Raw genomic sequence first — 18907 nt, 5'->3', positions numbered from 1 at the left:
GTGTCTCACCGAAGAGTCTTTAGACTTTAGTGGGCAACAAATTCTTATACGTATTGTTTAATTATTAAATAAACGCTGCTCTGCAGCACTGAAACTTAAATATAGGCAGAATGGTGAATGTTACACATTGTGTTAAGGGACCACTTAAACCAGCCAATGATAGGTCATAAGCTCTGTAGATGTCAGGGGCGAGCCGTGTATAGAAGCGATTATGCGCAGCTTACCATTATATTTGATTAACCATGATAATGTTTTATTTTAACTTTATTTACAGAAAAACAAATAAATAATTACCATTTAATTTAAATCCTTTCCACCGTTTGTATTTTTATCCTAATATAAATGTAAATACTAATAAAACGGGCCCAGCGCCTGCGGTGAGCTAAGAAACTAGCCGATTATTTTGGCTTCTTTTTTCATACAAATGAGTATGTTATATTTTGAATGTCTTAACCCCAGTGTGGGTTTTTTCTCTTGGATTAAACTTGCAGATTACACAAATTATTTGAAGATTCTTGATTTAGAAAACAGTATTTCAAACACTGTTTCTTAAGAACTATTTTTCTTTGAGATTGTACTTTTGACATAAGACCATAACTACTTTCATGCGTCATATTACAGGACATATAACGCTCCACGCGGCCGTTTTGAGCACTATTAATTTTTGGAACAATTCGGCTAGTTGACATTTCTGACTGAATTCATAGTGGTATTTATTATTTATTTTTTAATAAATTAAATATTAAAGTAATGCATAATATATATATCTAGATAATAAAATATATCACGAACTTACATCGTTTGAGTTGATTTCATGGATAAGAGTTGTTGTATCACACAGAATCACAGAAAAATATTAATTTATAGTATATATTACTTACTTTATATTATGTACCTCCTCTGTAGGTACAAAAATATGATATTTTTTTATAGCTTACCTGTAAATAAAATCACCATTTACCACTGGTAGATGCCTAAACTTCTATATTACCTTCTCTAAAATGTTCTATATCTCTGTTGTAATATGTTTATATTACCAGTTTCCCAGGGAGTTGGATCCCGTCCTTGTCTACGAAAATTTGGACAAACTCAAAATATTTTTGATATAATATTTTAAAAAATTATGATTTTTTTTTTATCAATCTGCACCTAGTGGTGCAAAAGGCACTGCATTGGTACTTCAATTGCTTGCCGAAAATTGAACCTTAAACATGGTTGGCAAACGCACCAACTTATTACCGCGAGGCAGAGTTATCTCTACATAATTTAATCTTTCAATTTTTTTAATTGAAAGCAGCCATCGAGTCCAACACACGCATACCGGATTCTGGTTCTTTTTCATACTCAGAAGAATATTTTCATCCATTTGGAGATAGAGCAAAATAATAATAAAATTAAAAATTTGATTTTTTTATAAGTAAACCAATTTTTTCTAGTTATATAAAAGGTTGATGGGAAATATTGATTTTAAACGGTGTTTTTACAAAACGTTATTTCAAAGTCCCTGGACTGGCACATGAAGCGTAAGACTGATCATCTTTCCTTCATGTAACAAAAAAAATATCAAGATTCGCTGCGATTGGTGTATTGATGCAGTGCCCTATGCTCCACTAGGTGCGGAGAGAGAATGAATTAGAAAAAAAGAAGAAGTTAAATTAAGTATCAATGTCATGCTTATGTTGCGAACAAAATATTACTTAAATGGAATAAAATACATATTTTTCAGTATAAAAATATATTACAAATTGAAAGTGCGTTAATTTTTTTTCATTTTGATTTTCTATATTTAATCATCCTTCCATAATCCACTTTATTAAAAAACGATAAATAAAACCTGGTACCTGGAGCGTAAGTTTGATCACCTTATTTTTCATACAACATATAAGGTTTCTTCATTATGGTTTAAAAAAGAACAGTTAATTTTTGATTATTCAAGTCCACTTATATTCACTTGACATTGTCACATTACTCACACACATATACCCACTATCTCACACAATATTCAACATATACTCACTCTCACTAAAATGCAAAAAAACAACACCGGTATACGAAAGCAAGTAAAAGCATACATTTAATATTATTATGTTGCAATAAAAGTTATCCTCATAATGTAATTGTGACACATTTGTAAATATATATACATTTTTCACCGACAAATTGAAACCTTTATCATTCACTTGTCCAATCAACACTATCATATTACAACACTACCGCCAAGACAGGCGCCGTGGCGCAGTTGGTTAGACAGCTATCTGTGAAACTGGTGTCGCGGGTTCGATTCCCGCCAGTTGCAAGAAAACAATTCCTAGTAAGATTTTTTTCTCAATTGGTCTGGGTGTTGTGGTGTATTTTTCATAACCTCTTTCCATATCCCCTCTATTCTACCTGCTGATAAGCCTCAAAATAGAAGCTTAGTGGGTTATTCCTAAAAAAAATAAAAAAATAATTGGATGGGGTGAAGCATTTAATAATAATATTCAATCATTAATGATAGTACAAAAACTAATAATAAAAAGTAAGCTCAATAAGAATAAAATATATCCCTTTCCCGATGATTCCAAGAAGCCAAACTTTTAAATGTAAGACAGTTGTAATATCTCCAATGTCTAAAATTTGTTGGAAATCGTCAGCACTTGTTCCTTCAAAACCCAAACCGCCATAGTCAAAGACAGAATCCAGAGCTAGAGATTCCGTTTTGTCAATCAACATTAGGACAGAAACATGCAAATGTCCTTGCTTCTAAACTGTATAACTAATACTTTATAGACAAAACGGATTTCTTATATTCAAATTCTTTACTCTTACTCAAATTTAAAAAAAAACAACCTGAATGTTACATTAAATTTTTATGTATGTTTTTATGCATCTACACCATAGATTTACGTATTTTAAATCTAGTATCACACAAGCTATGCCAATAAGGGATTTTTTTTTGTTTTCATGTTAATTTGTCAAGTTATTTATTGTCATAAAAAATGTACCAAATGTTAACGAAAAAATTGTAAATTAAAACAAAAAAATTCTGAAGATGTATTATTTTATTTCACCACAGACTAATTAACCTCCCTCTCGATATGCTGATTGGAAGAGCAGCCAAATAGCTGAACATGATCACTTGAGAGATTAACATCTTTATCATCAGAGAAGCTATGTTTATGAAGCAAATTCTCTTGCAATGAACGCAACTACTCATGTCTAATCGATTAAACGTTAATTTTTTCCACAATCCAATAAAGTGGATATAATGAACTCCTGGATTGCCTTCTTTCAGAACAAAGATACCAAGACTACAATATTACAAAGAGCTACTTTAGGCTTTTCCTTTGGCAACGAGCACTTTCTCAGTGTATGTGGGCACCGCCAAGGAGACTTATGTCCTCAGGTGTGGTGTGCGGTATGTGGTGGGAAAGCTGTAACTGGAGACTATTATTCCTTCATATTATTAAGCTATTGCTTAAGGGTTGCTAGTTTAATTTAAAGCCGTAAATATTACGTTTTATTGGTGATGTTATTTTGGTCCTATAATTATGCATTTGAAAAAAAAAAAAAACAAATTTGAATTAAAAATAATATGGTTTAAATTTTAACATGTTCCTAACAGAATTTTTGCTATTTTTTTAATCACTAGCAAAGGGTTAACACTTTCCTATACTTGAGTTTTTTATATGGAGTTTTACGATCACATATCGGCTTTCGGGTTGTGGTGGATAAGTGGAAATATTTTTGTCGTTTTATAGCTATTTTATATTGGGAAAGCGGGTTTAGTTACTATTTCCAGTATACATAATTTCTTTGGTAGTACTTCTCAGAGACAAAGTGTAAGGCAGTTAAGCCATGTTCTATGGTCGCAATTTACAAGCTATTTCCTGCCAAAAATAAATGAGCTAAAACATTCAGGGGTATTTTATGTAGCATAATGTTTTGTCAACAATATTTTGTGTTTGCCCAAATATTCGTTGAATGATAGAGAACATTTTAAGGAAGCTGTACGAGACGCGTTTCCGCCTCGTATAAAGAATTGTGAGACTGTAAAAATCTCGGCAAGGCGCTGGTATTCTACTGCGAGCTGCGATAGGTATCAGTAGCCCGTAGGTATGAATATTTATTCCAAATACTGTCGGCTGACAGTGGTGGCTAGCAGGTTGTAAATCCGCTTCTGGATTCGGCTGAGTCCAGGAAAGATGTAGTGAAGATCTGAAGACGAAGTGGCGAAGTAATCGGGCAGAGTAGAGTTAAAAGAGAGTGTTTACTGTTTTCGATCGATGTCTTTATTTCTCACATGTGCACATATTTATACAAGATTACAAAATCTGACCCTACGGTTGACTTAGGTATGGGAATGGTGCCGGCCCCCCACTCCTGTCAAGTATTCTCCCGAGCGGCCAACGTAAATAGGCGCCCCCTAGCCAACGTATAAGCCCCGACCCCCGCCTCCGTCCCTCCATTGCACAATCGAGCGCCGACTAGAGCGGACGTGAAAGGGCCGCTAGCTTGACACGCTCCGCTCAATTTGTCCTTTATACGGCAGCGGCCGGTTAGGCACGGAATTAGCCTCGCAGACTCATACATACTAGGTTATATATTAAATACAAGTAAAATAATAATTGAAACATTTATACGAACAAACAATAATAAAATAAAGGACTATGACGTCGGCTACAGAAGCAATATGGTTGATCAAGCATTAATAGGGTTTATGACCTGCCATTGGCTGGTCAAAATGACTAACAGTTTTACGTATTGATTGAACCAACTTGTCTAAGAAGTAGTAACATTTAAAAGTATTTTCAGGCGTTGCTTGTTATGAAGGTTTTAATAATTCTGTCAAATGAATCTTTCCCTCATCAATAAAAGTTTCAACGGAGAATCGAAGAAATGTCAATGTTCGAACACAGAAAAATTGGTAAATAATACATTATATATAATACATATATAAGAAGACACTTGAACCAGCAAATGACAGACTTCCATATTCTTTCTCAAAAATGTTTTTTTCTTTTGTTGTAATAAATTTCAATCATAATTTCTTGTCTAGGAATTAAACAACATTGTATTTGTATCCAAAGAAATAGTAAAAAATTAAACAAGTTAGCAATATTTCACTACAAAGCTTTAAGAATTTTTTATTTAAAATTGATACAATAACGTCAAGTCAATGATACATGAATAACAAATACTTTCACAGTGTCTCGGTAGTCCGCTAAGCGAGGTTGGCTACCGTCATCACCTATCAAGAAATGCATAGGTGTTAGTGGTGGAGCGTCTCTCGCGTCGAGTGACAGGTGAGTCAGAGGTCTTGTATTCACAGTAAACTCTGCTTCTGCAATGGCTGTCAATAAAACTTCCTCTTTTGGGGCCTGTTCTTTTAATATTGCCATTAACGCGCGCTTTGCACTTCGAATCAACCTTTCCCAGCTACCCCCCATAAATGGGCTTGCCGGAGAGTTGAATTTCCATCGAATTCCCCGCACGGTGGCTGCATTCTGAAGCTCAGGATTGTCTGCGAGTTGTCGTACTGCTTCCGATATTTCTTTATCCGCTCCTTTGAAGTTAGTTCCGTTATCGGAATACATCGTGTTAGGGTGTCCGCGTCGCGCGGCCATCCTTCGAAGAGCTTGGATGGTCGCGTCCGCACTCAAAGAGTGAGTTATTTCGATATGAATTGCACGTGTCGTCATACATGTAAATAAGGCCCCGTAGCGTTTTTCTTTATGTCGCCCAACAGTTACATATAAAGGTCCAAACATATCGACTCCGCAGTGTGTAAACGGACGAACGTGATGATCTAGGCGTGCTACCGGTAACTGTCCCATTAATGGCGCAATCGGATGACTCCTTTCGTTTCGACAAAATTGGCAACGGTGTATTATTTGTCGAATATTTGATCTTAATTTTGTGATGAAGAAACGCTGCCTTAGATCACTCATCGTCCTCTCTGTACTTGCGTGATTAGCTTTTTCGTGGAAATTTCTTACAAGCAGGCGTGTATAAGCATGAGTTCCGTCTAAAATTATAGGCGACTTTATTTCGGCGGCCATGTTGTCTGTTGCCATTAATCTAGTACCCATTTTTAAAACATTATCCTTATCCAGGTATGGATTTAGACACGAAATTTTACTGGCTTTCGGGAGAGACTCCCCCCGTGAAAGGATTTCTATCTCTTTGTTGTAGCTATCGGATTGCGCAATCTTAATCCATGTAAGTTCCGATGCTGATATTTCTTGAGCAGTTAGTGTAGCGCTAATGATTCGCTCTCTTTTGCGACACCTGTTGACGAATCGAAAAATCCACGCCGTAGTTCTAATTAAACGTTGCCACGACGAAAACCTGTTCTGATCCGGGAGAGCATTCAGCATTATTGCACTGTTCAAACATATTGTTTCGGTCCGCAACTCTGTGTTAGCCAGGTTTCGATTTGTATTTAAACCTTTGACAGGTGGCCACATATCTTCAGAATATTTGAGGAATTCAGGACCTCCGAACCACATTCCTTTCATCGTAAGGTCAGGTATCTCTCCATCTCGGGTACCTAAATCTGCTGGATTCTGCTTTGTGGGCACCCATCTCCATTCCGTTGAGTTAGTAAGTTCGTCTATCTCACCCAATCTGTGTGCGACAAATGGTGAGTATGTTCGCGCATCACTCTGTACCCAAATTAAGACAGTTGTCGAGTCCGTCCAGTAAATAGTTTTTATAATACGGCTATCACATTCCTTTTTAATAGTAGCCGCTAGACGCGCTGCTATAAGAGCGGCTTGCAGTTCGAGCCGCGGTATCGATAAGGCACGCAATGGGCTCACCTTGCATTTACTGCCTATGAATGTGATTAAACTTTTGTCCATTGTCCTTTCGACGAAATATGCCACCGCACAGCTTGCTTGCTCCGAAGCGTCACAAAACACATGTAATTCCACCGGTGCTTCTTTATAGCTTGTGCATTGCCTCGGAATTGCGCAATTTGTTTCTTGTAAGATTTTCAACCATTTATGCCACTTTACCGCGTATTTTCCATCTACTTCAGTGTCCCAATTAGTTTTCGAACGCCATACCTCTTGTAGTAAGATACGAGGTCGGATTGTTAAACACCCAATGAATCCAAGGGGATCAAAAATGCTCATTACTTCACTAAGCATTTCGCGCTTGGTAGGTATATAGAGTTCGGACACCGCTGGAGTTTCTTTGAATTTAAACAAAAAATTGTCACTAACTGGATTCCACTTTATCCCGAGCACTCTTTCGGTTACATCTTGTCCACTTATTATATTTATAGATGTATTCGCACGCAGATTTTCCGGTATTGCTCGTACTACCTCTGGATTATTTGAGGCCCAATTTGTTAACTCAAACCCACCTCGTCCGAGCACTGTGGTTATATCGCTTCGCAATTGAATGCTTTCTTTTACCGAGTCGATTCCTATTAGAAAATCGTCTACATAAAAATTATTTAAAATGGCCATCTTTGCTTTCATCATTCCAAGTGATTGTTCCTCCGCTATTTTATTTTTAACAAACTGAGCGCTGCTCGGTGAGCATGTAGCTCCGAACGTCATTGAGCTCATGACCATCTCGCGGATATGTTCGTCTTCATTATCACGCCAAAGAAATCTTTGTGACTGTTGATCTTCGTCGCGTATTCGGATTCTCAGAAACATTTCTTTAATATCCGCCGCGAGGGCGATTTTTCCCTCTCGAAATCGTATCACGTTCCCTAGAAGTGAAGTTAGCATATCTGGTCCACTTAGTAAGCAATCGTTCAACGAAACACCGCGATATTTACTTGCGGCGTCGAAGACAATACGTAGCTTTCCGGGTTTATTCACATGACTAACTGCGAAGTGCGGTAGGTAGTACGTTCTATTCGTCAATGTATTTTTCTCAATGCATGTGAGCTCTCGGGCATATTCTTTACTGATATACTCATTTATTTTCGATTTGTACGCGATAGCAAAGGATTCGTTTTTGCGAAATTTCTTTTCAATTAGTTCTAGTCTTCGTAGCGCCGTTTGCCGATTATTTGGGAGGCTTATGACGTCGTCTTTCCACAAAAGTCCTGTTTCCCATTGTCCCGATATCAGAGGTCGAGTAGTGTTTTGAAGAATATCAATTGCTCTTTTTTCACTACAAGATATTCTAATTGTCGGCAAAATACCTAACGAGTCAACGGCATAATTTTTCTTCACAAGATTTTCTAATCGGGCGTTGTCTTGTATTGCGGCGATTGTTTGAAACGGCATTGTATTTGTACCGCCGTGAATCGCCTCTCCTAATGCAGTAACGGAGATAATATATCTCCCGCTTTTCCTTGCTTCCCTCGTTACAATCAAGGAAGCATTATCTTGGCCAATTAAAATTTGCGGGCGCACTGTTTTAATTTGTCCGGCGTCCATTACGGCTTGAGGCGGTAAATTTAAATATTGCATCGTGTTAGCTCGCATTTTGTATATTTCACTGTTATCGCCGCGGATATTTACTGTTATGCGACGTGATGACTCATCCGTCACATTCATGCCACCGGCCCCGTGAATTTTTAGTCCTCGTATTTTTCCTGACGCACCTGCACGGTCCGCCACTTCACTGTCGATGAGGGTAATTGTAGACCCTTCATCCAACAATGCGTACGAAGTCACTGTTCCCGCTGGTCCACTTATTTCCACCGGTAATAATTTTAAAAGAATCGGTCCGTTCGTTGACCACGTGTTCACAACTGTTCTATTTCGTGAGTTTTCATTGTCATAGCGGTTTTCACTTTCACTCACTAAATTCTCACTTGATTCTCTCCTTGCGGATTGATTTCCGTTCAAGGAATTGTTTTGTCGCGAAAACGATGAGCTCGAGGCTCCGACCTCGGCGGTAGGTCGATATTCGCGCACTTCTCCGCGGTTAGATTCGTGAAGCGTTTTATGGTGCAATGAACGGCACCTATCAACGCTGCACTCACGCGAATGTTTACATTGCGTAACCCTATGCGATTCCCCTAAGCACGAAAAGCATAAGTTTTTACTTTTAACTATTTGCCATCGCTCGGCCACTGATAACTTTAAATAGTCCCGGCACGACTGAATAGGGTGAGATCGATTACACAATGCACACTTGTTCTTCTCACCTGTAGGTATTTGAGGCACTACCGCGGTATTTACTAACTCGCGTTTTCGATTGCCTTTTCCACTATAAATGTTCGGTTCGATACCTCCGCACAACATTGCGGCGCTCGATATTTCTTCTAGCCAGACAGAAAAATCTTTAACAGTGGCTCTGTTATTATCACCTCGTCTGGCCCCCCACCACGATGTACGCATACATAGCGGTAGTTTCGCTACTAGCTCGCTTAGTAACTGCGGGGTAGTAAGATATTCACCACCGAAGCCTTCCAGAGTGGCGATCACGTTGCTGATGGCACCAGATAGCTCGATCAGTGACTCCGTCGAACCAGTACCCTGAAGACATTGGAGTCTCCTTACTCTATCCAGCATGGCTGCGACGATGACTTCTTTTTGGCCAAAGCGCAGCTCCAAAGTTCGGATGATTTGTCCGACGTTACGCGGCTCTACGAGTAGCGCTGAGACCGCCTCTCTCGCTCGCCCCCTCAGGGCGCGCTGCAGACGTAGGAGGTTCTCCGGCTCTGATAGGCGGCACATCTCAGTCGATTGATGATACTGAGAGCTAAAGGTGGGCCACTCCAGCGGCTCTCCTGTGTAGACGGGCAGGTCCTTGGCGCTGGACTGTCGGGCCATCATGGCCCCAACTCTGCTATCGTCTTCCACGTTAGGCGGCCTGGGGCTCCCTATCGACGAGGTTCTTATTGCTGAGGCCATCTCAGCAATAGCGGTGGCCATCTGCGCCATGGGATCTGCGGAGCGGTTGACCCACGTCTCTGTGAGTCCAGCAGCGCTCTCCTCAGATCCTTCCAATGGTGGGAGTGTAGATGGTCCCTGTTCTCCGTCCAACGGCTGTGGGCGGCTCTCTCTTCTACTCTGGCGCTTCAGTTGGATGCGAAGCTCCTTGTTCTGTGCCTTCAGGAATCTGATGGTGTTGGCTGATGCTTGAGAAGCGTTGTCAGAAGCATCGTCGTCGGATGATTCTCTTTCAGATATGGCGGGGTCCACCCGTTCGGCGGCGTTCTTCCCCGATCGCAATACAGGAGTCATCTTGGGCGGCTGTGATATTCAGTAGAAGATTCGGCAGTGAAGGACCACTTTGTACGAGACGCGTTTCCGCCTCGTATAAAGAATTGTGAGACTGTAAAAATCTCGGCAAGGCGCTGGTATTCTACTGCGAGCTGCGATAGGTATCAGTAGCCCGTAGGTATGAATATTTATTCCAAATACTGTCGGCTGACAGTGGTGGCTAGCAGGTTGTAAATCCGCTTCTGGATTCGGCTGAGTCCAGGAAAGATGTAGTGAAGATCTGAAGACGAAGTGGCGAAGTAATCGGGCAGAGTAGAGTTAAAAGAGAGTGTTTACTGTTTTCGATCGATGTCTTTATTTCTCACATGTGCACATATTTATACAAGATTACAAAATCTGACCCTACGGTTGACTTAGGTATGGGAATGGTGCCGGCCCCCCACTCCTGTCAAGTATTCTCCCGAGCGGCCAACGTAAATAGGCGCCCCCTAGCCAACGTATAAGCCCCGACCCCCGCCTCCGTCCCTCCATTGCACAATCGAGCGCCGACTAGAGCGGACGTGAAAGGGCCGCTAGCTTGACACGCTCCGCTCAATTTGTCCTTTATACGGCAGCGGCCGGTTAGGCACGGAATTAGCCTCGCAGACTCATACATACTAGGTTATATATTAAATACAAGTAAAATAATAATTGAAACATTTATACGAACAAACAATAATAAAATAAAGGACTATGACGTCGGCTACAGAAGCAATATGGTTGATCAAGCATTAATAGGGTTTATGACCTGCCATTGGCTGGTCAAAATGACTAACAGTTTTACGTATTGATTGAACCAACTTGTCTAAGAAGTAGTAACATTTAAAAGTATTTTCAGGCGTTGCTTGTTATGAAGGTTTTAATAATTCTGTCAAATGAATCTTTCCCTCATCAATAAAAGTTTCAACGGAGAATCGAAGAAATGTCAATGTTCGAACACAGAAAAATTGGTAAATAATACATTATATATAATACATATATAAGAAGACACTTGAACCAGCAAATGACAGACTTCCATATTCTTTCTCAAAAATGTTTTTTTCTTTTGTTGTAATAAATTTCAATCATAATTTCTTGTCTAGGAATTAAACAACATTGTATTTGTATCCAAAGAAATAGTAAAAAATTAAACAAGTTAGCAATATTTCACTACAAAGCTTTAAGAATTTTTTATTTAAAATTGATACAATAACGTCAAGTCAATGATACATGAATAACAAATACTTTCACAGTGTCCTGACGAAGAGACGAGAACTTCTCAAAATCAGTAGACATAAAATAGTCGGTAAGTGGTAATACACAAATATTTAATAACATTTAGTCAAAGGTTTGACCCCAAAGTTATGCTCTAAATATATATTTTTTTTAAATTACAGAATTTCGGACAAAATAAATGAAAGTCAACTTTTACATAATCATAATACCAGAGAAAAACTTAAGATCAGACTACCACAAGGAAAAATATAAAAATTCATAAAATTCAGTTTTATGCAAGTCGGGATTTTTTTTTTTTTTAAATGGGAAAAACATTTATTGAGAAAATAATGCATCCAAATTTAAATTTAACGTTCAGACATATATGTGTTAAAAAATATATATGTATTGTTGCATAGTGTTATTATTAGAGCACATATAAGAATATGTTTGTGTGTGAAAAATTGATTAGATATATTTGAAATTTTAATCACGTCGTGTATAAAATTTGTAAATGCGAATGGCTAAAAAATAAAATATTTCTGCAACAGTCAACACAGAAAATCCAAAATACAGCCCCGCCGCTCCTCCGCAGCGAACTGAAAAATGAAAATAGAAATTTTAAGCTTTTTAAAAAATAGTACTGTTTGTTTTATATAAATAAAAACAAATTTAAAAAAAACAACAATGTAAATAAAAATAATTGTAAGTATTGCCATATTTATTTTAATGATGAGTGATATTTTTACCTTCAGATTTATTATAAAAAGAAAAATACTATCTTACATATTATTAATATTTATTTAATGACTGGCTTGGTTGTGGAATCATCTCTCACCCACCATCAAATTATATTTGTTATTCTTGCAGACGTTTTTAAATTAAAATAATAATTAAAACTCATTTCATTTTATTGGTTAAAAAAATAGGTGAGATTCATCAAATAAAAAAAAATATATACGAGACCTTGCCTCTTTTGTAGGTGAAATAGTTCAATTAGATGAATCTCATCCGCATAAATAAAGATTTCAGCTCTTTAACTTCACAAACATTAACAGATGAAGAAATTAAAGGAAAATATATGTTAAAATATGGGCAGAATGGTGAATGTTACACAGTGTGCAAAGTGGCCACTCAAACCAGCCAATGACAGGCTATAAGCCTTGTAGATGCCTAGAAATATCTGTATTTCTTTGACTTACTTTGTACTCTTTGTGAAAATTTGTTATTGGTTCTGAGTTTATACAATATAATATCTGTTTGTTTACTTTAAATATGTATGTAAAAGTGTTGGTTTCCCTAATAAAATAAAATAAATGAAATAAAATAAAATAAAATGAAACGAAATGAAATGAATTAAAATAAAGTGAAATAAAATAAGATAAAATAAAATAAAATAAAAAAAAAAAAAAATAATAAAAAAAAAAAAAAAAAAATAAAATAGAATAAAATAAAATAAAATAAAATAAAATAAAATAGAATAAAATAAAAAATACAAAAAATAAAAAAATAATTTAAAAAAATGATTCTTGGTGTTTACAAAGTTACAGTTATAAATTTTATGATACAAATTTAAGTGCTCATTTGTTGTTTGTAAGTGCTTAAGTTAATTGTCGAGTACTCTTATTAAATTTGAGCCTTTCCCTCGTTAACAATTATGAATCTGAGTAGGGTTATAGTTGTTGTTGTAACTTGTACTTATGTTTACGTTGCGTACAAAGGTAGATAGTTTACCCACTGTAATTAAAATTGACGAAGACAAAAGCGCGAAGTTTCGACATGATGTAAAGCCGCGTAATTGAAAAGTTTCCCAAACACTGTTATAAACATGTCGCAGAAACATTAGAACTTCAAAAATCTAAACTATATATGTACACTAGGGGGCAAAAAAACATAACCAATTACATCGGAACTAAAAAATTATCGCGTGCAAGAGACTTAATTTTACAATATTTTTAGATTGTCTTCTTTTTTTTGGACAAATACTGTATATTTTCAAGATTAGTAGGTATTTGATTTTAAATCAACACAGTCATAGTTATAAACAATACATACAGGATTACAAAAATAACCAGACCAATTACGAGTTTCATATAGGAACAAAAATATAAAAACATAATAGACAGTTTGCTAGGGATGAAAGGAAGTGGGACGGGAAAATTGGAAAGGAAGAGAAAAAGGAATCAGAAATAGATAGTTAAAATAAAACAAGGCAAAAATAAATAAAAATACATACATCCGTATACATACACACACACATCTATATACATCAGGGGCGAACTAAATAAAGAAGCGATTATGCGCAGCTTACCATTATATTTGACTAACCATAATAATGTTTTACTGTAATTTTATTTACAGAAAAACAAATAAATAATTACTATTTATTTTAAATCAATTTCACCGTCTGTATTTTTATTCTAATATTAATAAAACGCGCCCAGCACTTTCGGTGAGCAAAAAAACTAGCCGATTATTCCAGCTTATTTTTGTGTAGAAATAAGTTGACTATATTTTGAATGTCTTAATCCCAGTGCGGGTTTTTTCTCCAAGATTAAACTTGCAGATTACAAAAATTATTTGAAGATTCCTGATTTGAAAAACAGTATTTCAAACATTATTTCTGAAGGCCTACTTTTCTTAGAGATGATTCTTTTGACATAAGACCATTTACTTTCATGCGTCATATTGCAGGACATATGGCGCTTGACGCGGCCATTTTTAACACTATTAATTTCTAGAACAATTCGGCCAGGTGACATATCAATTGAATATTTTATATCGACTAAATTCATAGTGCTATTATTCATTTATTTTACAATGAGTTATGTATTAAAGTAATGGATAATATATCACCATAATATAATATATCATTAAGTTACGTCATTTGAGTTGATTTTTTAGATGAGAGTTGTTGTATCGCACAGAACCACAGTAAAATATCAATTTTTAGTATATATTACTTATATTATGTTATGTACCTTCTATGAAGGTACAAATATATGATATTTTTTTAAAACTTACCAGTAAATAAAATCACCATTCGCCACTGATATACATATATATTTACACATACATACATAAACACACATGAACACACATATATATATATATATATATATATATATATATACATATACATACACACACATATGAACATATGCATACACAAATGCACGTACGTACAAATATATGCCTACATTTATATTATTAATAGTAAAATAATGAAATCAAATAAACAAAACGAATAAATTTTAAACTAAAAATTTTGCTCTTGTGACGTTTTTATCACAATTTTGATTTGTTTTTAAAATAATATTTTGTTTTATTCTAAAGATGTATCTTACTAAAGATCTTATCGTATACACTCGATAAATGTATTCATTTTTACGATAAATATTTCGATGAATGTATTTTGATTCAATTATCTTTTATATCAAATGATAGTCGCTACGATTTTGTTTTACCTAAAAAAACATTTTTAAAAAAACATACAAAAACAAAAGTAGGATTTTTTGAGTATTAACTATCTTTATTTCCATTTTTGCACGACAAATTTGGTCAACTTTTTTATAAATTAACAAAGGTAATTAAATTAAAAATCTAGTACTCATTCTAGTATGGCGCTTTTTAAAATTTTGTTAAAAGACTGTGGTAAATAGTCCCTTTGCGCGCCGTGATGTAACATCGTGTTCCCACTAGTAATAGATGGAATATTCAAAAGTTCAGACATTTGAAAAAAAATATGAAAACATATTGTTTAATAATTGTTTTTCTATAATTCATGACTATTAAAATATTATTTAGCCGTGTTATAGCAACAAAAATTAAAAATCACAAATACGCCGCTCATATTACGCGCGTGCGTCACCTATCACTGTTATCAAGCGACTGAAGACTGAATCTTTTTTAGACAACACCCGCCGCAGAACAGCGTCTCTGTCTTCTTTGTTATGACTTCTATCTTCGTGCTCTCTTTTCTATAAGGTATATCTTAAAGATGTGTTGGAATTTGGGGATATTCATTCTTCGCGTAGCAAAGAAAAATATTTTTTAAATTACTATTTAGCATAGTTATACAAATTTTACTTTTCAAATCGGGTTCAAAAATGTCCATTTGAAGATTACAAAAAATACGAATTCTTCATTAAAAAAAATAAGAGAGATATATCAAGTCTTGTGTCTAATGTCGACTATTGTGACATCACAGCCACACAAGAGTTAACACTGTTTTTTTTTATAAAGTTTATATTTGAAGCACTAACTTTGTGGTTATTCATTATAGTAAAATAAACAAAACAACTTTGTTTTTAACCACTAATTTTAGTGGTTAAAAACAAAGTTGTTATATTTATTTTATTTAATACAGTTGTTTTTATTCAAAATATCTATCAAGTTACCATGTTTTAGAAACAAACTGGTTTTAATACAAACCAAAAATAGAAAAACCGAAGTCCGAGTGTATTTATAACTGTCCGCTTTTTCTCGATTCGCAAGAAAAAGTTGTTACGAAAGTAACTTTTGATTTTTTTGTAGAAATTGTCAGAAATAACACGACATTGTGTACAAAGAAGCAAGTTTTTATGCCTTGTTTGATAAAAACATTTTTACGGGTCAAACTGAATAAAACGTAAAACTACATTACATTTTAGCAAAAACAGTTTCTAAACAATAACAAGCAGCTGTACACAAAAACGAATTCGTAAATTTCGCTTTGTTTTTTGTGTAGATTTTCAGAAAATTAAATGTATCGATATTATATAAAGTTTCCTTTTAGACATTCTGTATTGAAAATTAGTGTCCAGGTGCAAAGTACTTTTTTATAAGTACATATTTATTATTAATTTGTTCTTTACATGTAAACTAAGTTTATTATATATACTGAAACCTCGTTTTACAGTGTTTATAAACGGTTTCAAAATAACACGGTCCATAAATGAAATTAATTTTATTTTTGAACATTAATTTAACAATTTGTAATAGAAATATAATTATTATTTTCATTATTGGAATGTCCTACATTGCTTTTTTTACTTACTTTGCGCATAATATAATATGATAGTTGTAGTGAGTAATATTTGTTACGATTTTGATGTCATGCTAAGAAAAAAATCAGGTTGGTAAAAAAAGGAGTTAACAATTTAATTTATAATTAATGTTAGTAAATATTAGTACTAAACCACTTACCGACTTTTCATGTCTACCGGTTTCGAGACGTACCTCACTACACCAACACGCATATATTAAAATACACTATCACCCTTACCGTTACTGCAGTATTCTCTTCTGTTCCCTAGTTCGCCCGCACCTAGAGTATTCTTCTGTTATCTGGCCTCCATATTATGATGTTCACATCAAGAATATTAAATCAGTTCAAGATCGATTTTTTAAAAAGATAGGCTGGAGGTTGGGCTTATCCAGAGACCTATATACGTATAATGAGTTAGAAACTACCTTGAATATATCTTTTTTTCAAGACCGTCAAAATAAATCCGACCTTGTAGTCCTATTTAAAATTCTCATTTCACCTTTTGATGCGCCTGAACTACTGAGCTCAATAAAATTAAATATCCCAACTAGAAACCTCAGACAAAACTTACTCTTTCATACCGATAACCATAGAACTAACTATGGTTTTCATTCTCCTATGCCCAGAATTTTTAGGCCCGCCAACAAACATACCAGTCTCGATTTCTTTGATAACAAGTTGTCTTCTTTCAAACGATCACTGAAACAAATTCAATTATAAACACCTCTCTCCCGCTTCTACTCCCACAAAGTCTACTATAAACCATTGAGTCTTTCTAATTTTTAAAATAATATTTTTTTATGCATAGTTGTGTCCATACAAATGCCCACTGGGCGTATGTATAAATTAATAAATAAATGAATAAATATAACTTCAAGATAAATATATTCGATAAAACCTTGTATAGAAAATATTCAAAACAAATTTATAAAGTACCTTAAATACATAACCGGTATTTCTTATGTATCTACTCTCACTGCCTCCACCTTCCATGGAATTATTTCTCTACAATACCGTAGAGTTTGTGCGGACCAACTACTGCTTTACAAAATTATGAAAGGAATGGTTGACTGTACAGAGCTGCTTGGTTTAATAACAATACATGTGCCAGCCAGGATTTGTAGACGGTACCACCTGTTTCATGTACCAATAAGTAAAACATCGTATGTTAAAAATGCTTTTTTTCGTAAGACTTTTTCAATTTACAATACAAAATTTAAAAATATAGATTACACAAACATCACTCTGTCAGATTTAAAATTTACAGTAAAAGTGCATTGTGTAACTTAGTAGACATTATAATAATAAATATGTACATCTCCTTTCCCCTCCTTATCCTCTCTGCAAGCATTCTTGTCCTAATCCCGCCCAATTTACAGTAACTTAATGTTCTTAAAATAAATATAAAAAAATCTTTGATTATTGAGTACATGGAAATTTCATTTTTATATGTATAAATTGTACGTATTTATTTGATATGTAATATATTTTCTTTACTAACTTTGTAAACTATGTGGAAATCTGTTATTAGTTCTGAGTTTATACACTATATCTGTTTGTTTACTAAAAATATGTATGTAAAACTGTTGATTTCCCAAATAAAACAAAATAACAAAAGCAAGGTACAAATAATTTGCAACTATAAAAAAATAAATAAATTGAGTGCATGCTCGGATACGGTGGTGTTAACTTTTACAATAATACGTGACTGTTATTTTTTTTTTTTTTGCAAATCATTATTGGTAATTATTGCATCTAGATAAGTAGTCATATCAGCATGCCTACGATGGGACTTAATACATTAAAAAAAAAAAAAAACAAAATACAGTACCCAGAGCATCTGTGAAGCCAAACATGACGTCCCTCTTGAGTCTCATTTTCGGGTAGTCTCTGACGCCAAATTTAATCTGGGTCCATCGCTCCCACTGCATGAACTGATCTTCGTGTACCGTGAAGGTGTCACCGTCGCAAGTCTGTGGACAAACGCATGCGCGCTGGTCAGGTCCAGTAGACCCCTTAGTTTTCCGTTGGTTCAACGTGTAAAGAAGCTGGCGGTGGTCTCTCACACACGCTAGGTCAGATATTGAACAAATTTTTTCGTCGGCTGAAAATTATGAGAGTTGAAAAACTTTTAAATTTATTTTGTTTTGTGAAAACATCGCGTTACACTTTTTTTTGTTGGTACTTTTTTATTATTCCAACGTTTTCTACTTACGATAAAAAATACTGTATTTGTGTCTTCATTAGTGTCCATATTAGTTATTTGTTTAAGACAACAAATCAACTTTCTATTTTAGATAAAAGTCAAATGCAAGTTGTTGCAAAATATTAAAGTAACAATAGAGTTATATTTAAATCAAAATTACTTATACAACTGAATGCACCTATACAGCCAAATACACCATGACACTGTTGTGAAATATTACAATTAAAATGGAATTATTTTAAAATAAAAATGACTTCTATAGTCTAATGAACTTACACACTACAAATAATAAGATTAGAAAAAACAATAATA

General features: G+C 34.9%; 1 protein-coding gene across 1 annotated transcript; it reads right to left on the bottom strand.

Annotated features, from left to right (window-relative positions):
• Positions 1-5150: 5150 nt before the first annotated feature.
• On the bottom strand, positions 5151-10148 carry LOC148272681 (uncharacterized). The gene has a single exon (XM_088239724.1). The coding sequence runs from the start codon at positions 10146-10148 to the stop codon at positions 5151-5153; it is 4998 nt and encodes a 1665-aa protein (XP_088095850.1).
• Positions 10149-18907: the final 8759 nt, after the last annotated feature.

Source organism: Micrasema longulum, unplaced genomic scaffold, assembly GCF_059751315.1.
Source record: "Micrasema longulum isolate JH-2025_06_02 unplaced genomic scaffold, ASM5975131v1 h1tg002234l, whole genome shotgun sequence".
Classification (NCBI taxonomy): domain Eukaryota; kingdom Metazoa; phylum Arthropoda; class Insecta; order Trichoptera; family Brachycentridae; genus Micrasema; species Micrasema longulum.
This window is presented reverse-complemented; position numbering and strand designations above follow the sequence as displayed.